Genomic DNA, 7,702 nt, shown 5'->3' with positions numbered 1-7,702 from the left:
ATTTGTGGGCCGTCCCAAGTGGTCGTGATCTTCCTCAGCTGCCCAGCTCATGTTCTGTTCATCTCAGAATAATCGGCTCCTGTGCCGACCAGAGCGGCAACTTTGCGTTTGTCGACATCCAGTTCTAAGTCAGATGTTCAGGCTCTCGCCTTGCACGTCGTTCTCGGCGTCGGGTCACGGCTTCGTCGGGCATGTGAACCGTTGGTAAGGCGTGTCGTCGGGGCTCTTCTCTGTGGCGGCGTCATTCCGAAGTCGGATCGTGTCGTGGTCTAACAGGTGTTTGTTTGCGGCGTCAGCGTATCGGCGTCTTCATACGATGTGGTCGGTGGAGGTTCTTCGTCGTTTCGCTCGTGAGCAACCTCACCTCCAGAGGTTGCTTTCTTTAGTCTCCTTTGCGGGGGCCCGAATGCATTGCGCGAAGAGCCGCTGCGTAGCTGCGGCGTGGCGATGCGAAGCGCAAGACTGACGGCGATGGTAAGCGGGAAAGGTGTTTCGGGCACATGCTCCTCTCAACACAGGTAGTCGTCGATTTCTAGTGGGCCTTTGCCGAAGCGCGGTCGGGATGCGTCAATGGCAAAGCCACGAATACGGACACTTCAGTACGGGCAGTGACAAAAAATACGGCCGGCTTCACTGCAATGCAAGCACAGCAGGCAGTTGTCGGAAGTCCTCTAGGCGTCTCATTTCCTAGGGCGTGAGCATCGTTCATAGGCTGGGTGGGCCGGGGCAGAGGGGCGGCATTCGGGAAGAGGTGGTTAACGTCGAAGAGGCGGACTTAGGGTGTGTCGTTGGGGCTGAGGACTACTCTAGCGGCGTAGTTCATGGCTTGAGCTTCAGCTGGAGGCGTAGATGACGGGGAGCCAAACACACCCAAAAGACGCTACTTCAATTAAACAGTGCTGTTATAACCATGTTTGGTTGCAACTAGCTATCTATCTAACTGACCATCAGAGGTAGACTGCATATAGTGAAATTTATACACCTGCATTATCTTATAGGATTCAAAACAACATCAAATAGGCTACTTCGGAGACGTTTGCATTAGTTACACAAAGGTGGCATCAGGTTTGCTCTTTTGGGAATCACGAACATGCCCTGAAAGCTCTCGGAACGACTTCCCCTGCCCTTCACGCACATGCAAAGAACATTCTAGAAAATATTATGGCGAGGCGCAGGAGGTATTTCTTTGAAATGGCGAAGTAACCACCACTAATTTTGTCTTCAGTGTATATCTATAGCTCTGATTGTTCCTATTAAACACTTTCAGCGCAAACACCGGCTTCGGAACAGCAATCTGCTATAAAATAATACCTCAGCATTCGCCTGCTGGCCCATATATTCATATCAAAGGTTTCCCCAGATCGATTGCTTCACAGAATGGGCCGTGTGTGTTCATTTTGTCTATGGAGCTCTCGCAGTGGCGCTTGCGACAAGCTGCGCACGCGGGCTTGCTATCCCTTCTATTTCTTCTCATTCATTCAGAGTTCAAGATCCGCTACGTAACGGTGCGCACTTCTGGCCAGCCCTATCACCGCGACAATGTCAGAAAACGGCGGTAGGCTATCCGCTATCAGCGAATGTTGCTGCATGGTTCTGCAGTTTTGTCGCTATGAGCGATATCATAGGTTATTTCCGTCACAGCGACAACGCACTTCTCTAAAGCGACGCCAGTGCAACATGCGCGTGGCTGAAGCAGGGCCAGAGATAGCCTGGTAACAATATCTGCCCCAGGCTTCAGTCGCAACGCAAGTAATTGAACACCCACACCCTACGCGCAAGTGCACTGGTGGGCCCAAGCAGAGCAGTGACTACTTCTAAAGGTTGTAGGTGATATGGCGCAGCCCATAATGACGACCATTCCTACATCCAGCCTGGTGACTTGTCCCAAAAAATTACTGAACAATTCCAGTTTAAGTCTTGGCGGTCGTTGGTAAATTAATAGCAATGGTGTATAACGATTGAAGTTCGAGCGTGCACTCACCGTCACTATTTCTTCTCGTAGCTCGGAGTACCGCATGCGCCACCACCGGCCGGACATCTTGCTTGGAACGGTGTACACGTTCTCCCAAACTCCGTAGTCTTTTTCCACAAAAACAGAGGCTGAGCCAGGTGCAATTCCTGACATGTGGTACCATGCTGTGAAGCACAAAGGCCCTCTAGACCGGCGTGACAGCGTGGCATTCCTGGACCGGTTAGTCGCCATGGTCACAGTGGCGTAAGCGCATGATCCTTGATCTGTCACAACAAAATGGAAAAACACTGTTGTGTACTCTTCGATTGTAGCCTTGAAGCTTAGTGCCAGTTGCGTATTATGAAATCCATTACAGTGGCAATGATCGGAAATTAATACTCGCTATAAATTTGTTCTCAGACGTGTTATTACATAGATACGGTGAACTGCAACATGGTGTGTCACGTACAACCGGCTATGAGGGTGCCCCGAAATGGAGGATTCTCATAGTACAGTCTGCCGGGGACCTGAAATAGCAAATCCCACCTTTCTTCTTTTTGAAACCCTAGATCTAGCAGATCCGTTAAAATCTTTACAGTAAGGAAAAATAAACCGCCACTTCTTTTCTCTGGGCGCTCGCAGCCTGAATCGAGAAAGCGAGGAAGACAGTTTGGTTTTCAGTGCGTATCTTTTGTCAACCTCATTCAGAGTAGAAATAAATGAAAAAACGATAATATGGAGTTCCAGTAATGTGTTTCTTTCAGCAGAAATAACCATGGTCGGCTTCCTCACAAAACTACACCTTCAGCAGATAGGGAGAGCAATATTCCCGGTTCTTTTCTTTATCCTGTTAAGGAACAGCACCGACATGGGCTACACTCTTATCTGTACTAAATATACATAGCCACATTTCCAGGAACATTACCCATCATTGCTCTAAATTTATTACCGCACGACGCACATATTATAATTACGATAAAAAGAATCCCAGTCAGTTTGGACAGACAACGCTGAGAAGGACCCTCCCAGACACCAATTTCAACACTATGCGGTTGTTAATGGTTGCTTTTCTGTCACTCATACTCTTCTGCCCTAAAGCCTTTTACCCCCACACGGTTGCCATGGCGCACGTTCACAATACAATTTTCGGCAGCGAAAAGCGGTGGGTTTTGGGACACTAACACCGCGACACTTAGTGCTGCTCCTCGAAATTTTTCTCTTGCGTTACATGCTGAGGAAACCTTGCTCGTTAAGGGGGCCTCAGTAGCAGGCACCACTGTTTACTACGGGCAGGTAAAACCACAGCCAAATGTATAACGCAACAAACGTAGCAGCACTAAAGTTCGAGCAAAATTCAGCGCACACACTACCCCAAAAGCATGCTAACGTGAAGGTTAGTTCGTCAAAAATGCAACGATGGGACCATCGCGGCGGTTTTAAAAGCCTCATTCGGCTCTTAGGTAGGCGCAAGACAATAAAGAACATTGCTGATCGTCGCGACTAGGTCTACACACACGCGCTACTACTCGCAACGATTACACGATGCCATGTCGACAAGACAACGCAAGAGAAGCAAGCTCAGAGCAGACAACAAGGAGCTATCCTTGCTCAACCCAGTGCTAATGACGGGGCCGGGGTATTCACAGCCACTCACGCCAGGTACTAATTGTACAAAGCGGTAGGCCGCTGCTGCAAAGACTATTAGGACGCCGCTCCCTAGCTATGGTCCAAAAACGGTTAGGTTGTTGTGCCGTGCCACCTACTTAACAATTACAGCATCGCTAATTAGTATTCTAATCAGCCTAGTTTGCAAAATTTCTTGGAGACCAGCTTTCCTCCCCTTGCCGGACTTCGCCTGTGTCGGAGCAAGGTGATTCCAACACGAAAAGATTTTCTCTTTAGGCTTTCGGTGTTATCACCTGGCCACATTTAACGCATCACTGTTCTTCGTGGTGTCCACGATCTAAACCGCACAAAAGCTGGGACATATTCCTCAAAAACATTGTGAGACCACCATGGTTCCCGCTATGAGAGCTCCCAGCATTTCACCAGTGTGCAGAGTGTGATCCTCCATTGGCCCGTTCTTCATGTCTGCCACCCTGCGGACTTGGAAGCAAGCACCTCTTTCGCAGTCCGTGGTTACCCAGTCCTTGCATGGACCATGCTCAAATGTGCACGTGTCTGCGGTTCCAGAAAAATCGCCACAATCACAACTCACGTCGTGAACCTGCAGTGACTGATACCACGCTGCAAGATTTTATCCAACACTGTCCTGCTACTGAAAGTGTGGCCCGAGACAGCTGCCCACCCCAAAAAGGTTCTCACTGTTCAGCAGAAGTTTTAGTAGGGTCTTTCAATAGAGCAAAATGTATTGCTGTCGGTGCTGCCGCATGATGCGGTAACGACAAATTACCCGCTTTACTTAGACTACAGAAAAACGCCTGTAGCAGTCGGTCGTGAAGTAAGAGCTCTTGAGAATGTGCTCGGCGCCAGTAGCATAAGCCAGTTCAGCGTTTCTTACCTGTCTTACACTTAGGCGTTGGTCAACCACAGTGTTAGCTATGTGGGCCAGAGACTAGATTGTCTTTTAAAGCTTTTTTAAGTTTGTTTTATACATCACATACCATGTATCGTCCAAGGAGCAGAAGGGGAATATAAATATGTCATTAGAAAAACTGCGACTGTGGTAAAAACATACCGATTGATATTGACTAAACGCGCCATACGAAAAGAACGCCGTTTACATTTACTAATGTTTAAGAGATACGGTCGTGAGAAACATCTTAAAAAATATTCAATAATACGCAATATCTGTGACAAAATGAGCTAGGGGCCATGGCTACTTGGAGGTGGAGTAATTTTGCGGGAATACGTTTGCGTCAATAATCGTCGCGTGAACAAAAATTATACTCCAGGTAAGGTCTTTGTTCGTGAACAGATTTCGTTCTTCAGCATTTGGTGGTATTACCTTGAACATGCCTGCGCAAATCAGAAAAATATAAGGAACTGAAGCATTTATCTCTTCTATTTTTGTGTAATTCTCAGAAAAGCACTTTACTCTGACTTAACATTATGCCACTTCTCCGACAAAGAATGCCAAAATTTGTAGCGTTTAGTGAAATAACCAGGAACACTTATGTTTCTTATTTATTTTTACGTCTACCCCTGGGCAGGCTTCTCACGCAATGCTAGCATACTACAGGGACGAGTTTTTTACGCCTAATTTCTCCGTTCACTGACTGATTTGTTGAATTCGTGTTTCAAGGAACCTATTTTCCGGCTCTGGCTGTGCTAGTGGCTTCGAACCAGAGTTTATCGAGTGAAGAGCAGACTTGTCGAATATTTGGTCTCAAAAAGTTCGTTAATATTCTAGGGCTTGCACGCAGACTAGGGTCGGGGTGGTTCCAGCACAATTCGTGACATGTTAATGTCGGAAGCTGACATGGCCCGAACACCCTTGCACAGTTAATAAGTCTCGAAAAAAGGAAACAAAGGAAAATTGCCTAAACAACAGCACATGCCTCAGAAATTTGCACAACTCACTCGAGGCAAGCAGAGCCCCGAAGAAAACGTGTCAGCCTTAACGTACAATACAAAGCACCTTTCTTTCCATAGAAAAAGTGCGCAGCAACGCGGGATAAGACACAGCACGACAGCATAGCTCATCCTGTTTTTGTCTTCACGTGTTTCGGCGCAGTTTTCCCTCCTAAACCATAATGCACCAATTTGCCCAAGTCTCCGCCTTAGCACCATTTTTGCTTTGCCTGAAAGTTTTAAAAGAATCAGCTGAGGTTTGAAAATCTTGCAGACTTGAGTTAATGAGACTGAACTCATCCCCTAATGAAATCTGGCGCGTCCGTTCGCAACCTAGGTTTACAAACCGGGTTGTTCTGACTACTATAGGGCAGAAAGCCATGCCAAAATACTCAATAATACCCGCCGCCGTGGCTCAGTGGTTAGGGCGCTCGGCTACTGAGCCGGAGTACCCGGGTTCGAACCCGATTGCGGCGGCCGTGTTTCGTTGGAGGCGAAACGCAAAAGGCGCCCGTGTTCTGTGCGACGTCAGTTCACGTTAAAAAGCACCAGGTGTCCGAAAATATTCCGGAGCCCTCCACTACGCCACCTCTCTCTTCCTTTCTTCTTTCACTTCCTTCTTTATCGCTTCCTTACAGCGCGGTTCGCGTATCCACCGAGACACGTGAGACAGTTACTGCACCTTTTCCTTTCCTCAAAACCAGTTTTCAGTACTGAATAACGCGCACGAAGATTTCCACATTACAGATTAGCGAAACAACAAAACTCGATATTTCTTTTTAAATTTTGCTTAGCTTGCGCCCTAAGGGACACTAATAGAAAACAGGCACAACAACGAGAACCTACGTTAGACTAATAGCACGAACTGTACTTCCAAAAATTATACTCTTTACAGCTCAGCTTTTTCTAAACATGTCAAACGCAATCATACGCTGCACGACTGTTAAGCCAGCATAAAATAGCAACTGCAGATATTGAATATTAATTCTACCTAACCTTGCAACATACTTCTGTCAAGCATCTCTCGAAACGCTTGCGCTGAAAGGCGACGATACGCATGCCGCACTCACCCGCAAGAACGGCCGATGGATGTGCCCATAGCAAGGACAGCGAGACGGTGGCGATGCAAGCAACCAGAAATTTAACCATCTTCAAATGTGGTAAAAGTGTGGCGAAAAGGGTTGCATGCAGATGCATGCAAACCTCTTCTATACGTTCGTTATACAATGGGCTGCAAAGCTCGTGGTAAGGAGCGTGGCTTCTTAAAACAATGGGTGTTCCCAAATTCCAGCAGGTCCTCCTGAGTACAAGTAGTCTGTAGTGTAGCTGCCTTCCTACCTACTTGTACTCATGGCTTGCGTTCAGGCAAAAAATGGTGTAATGAAGAAATTTCTGCACTAAGGGGCCGTTATCATCTCCGTGTCACTCTTTCCTCGGATTATTTCCTCTGAAGCTTTTTTCGCTGAAAGCATACCGTTATAATGATAAGCGGCCACCAATGGGCGAGTCCTCCTTATCGTAGGGGAGGGCAGCATTCGGGAGTGGAGTGTCCATAAGTAAATAGCGCGTAGTGCCCTATCCTGTGATTCGTTAACCATGAATTTTATCACAGACACTGCTTTGGGTGGTGGTTTTGTACGTATTAGTATACCTTGCCTTTATTCCGTCCAACGCACATGCAATTTTATAGATAAAAATAGCGACTATCTTTTATACGTAGGGTAGTAGCAGAAAGCTGGAGGCTGATCGCTCTAGGAAACTTTCCGTAAAGTACGTTCACGTATGCATCGGGGCTCTACAATATAGCTCACACTTGAGTGCAGAGACAGGTGGGTCATTACTGATCCCTCGTGGTCATGATCAACAAAGTGGGCGTAATCACAGAACTCTGATCCGGTGCTCTCTTAACAGCAACTAACAAGAGCAGGAATGAAACCTTGTAAGCGTATTTCTTTTCCTAAAGTTGGGGCTTCCTGAATAGAAAATGAAGCCTCCAGGTTTTTTGCCATTTTCTGCGATTAATAAAGGCAAAACAATAGCTGCACCGCAGCTCTTGCGTAAGCCCCCGCTCAAAACGCCTCCAAATGAAGGGATCAAAGGTGACGCATTCTTCAGAACGCTCACTTTCTAAACTACATGAGGTTCGTGATCCATATTTACTTTTCTAGTCCTTTCTCTGGCTACCTCGTGTGGCGGCTACACGCGACAGTGAAATAT

The 7,702-nt window shown here is 47.1% G+C and overlaps 1 protein-coding gene across 1 annotated transcript; it reads right to left on the bottom strand.

Annotated features, from left to right (window-relative positions):
- Nucleotides 1-269: 269 nt before the first annotated feature.
- Nucleotides 270-6,898, bottom strand: LOC144129712 (uncharacterized). The gene is made up of 4 exons (XM_077663809.1): nt 6,556-6,898; nt 4,001-4,132; nt 1,982-2,235; nt 270-434 (listed from the first exon to the last, which is right to left on the bottom strand). Exons 1-4 carry the CDS (start codon nt 6,680-6,682, stop codon nt 270-272), a joined length of 678 nt encoding a protein of 225 aa, XP_077519935.1. The 5' UTR covers nt 6,683-6,898.
- Between the last annotated feature and the right edge of the window lie 804 nt (nt 6,899-7,702).

This window comes from Amblyomma americanum, chromosome 4 (assembly GCF_052857255.1).
Source record: "Amblyomma americanum isolate KBUSLIRL-KWMA chromosome 4, ASM5285725v1, whole genome shotgun sequence".
Taxonomy (NCBI): Eukaryota; Metazoa; Arthropoda; class Arachnida; order Ixodida; family Ixodidae; genus Amblyomma; species Amblyomma americanum.
The sequence above is the reverse complement of the archived record's forward strand: the minus strand, read 5'-3'. Positions and strand labels throughout refer to the sequence as shown.

Bases quoted from the DNA above. Each gene is read 5' to 3' on its own strand.
- LOC144129712 (XM_077663809.1), bottom strand. From the start codon at position 6,682: ATGCATCTGCATGCAACCCTTTTCGCCACACTTTTACCACATTTGAAG. The intron at 2,236-4,000 runs GTGAAATGCTGG...TTGTTGTGACAG, and splicing joins GGATCACACTCTGCACACTG to ATCAAGGATCATGCGCTTAC. The intron at 435-1,981 runs GTGAGTGCACGC...GCCACGCCGCAG, and splicing joins TACGAGAAGAAATAGTGACG to CTACGCAGCGGCTCTTCGCG.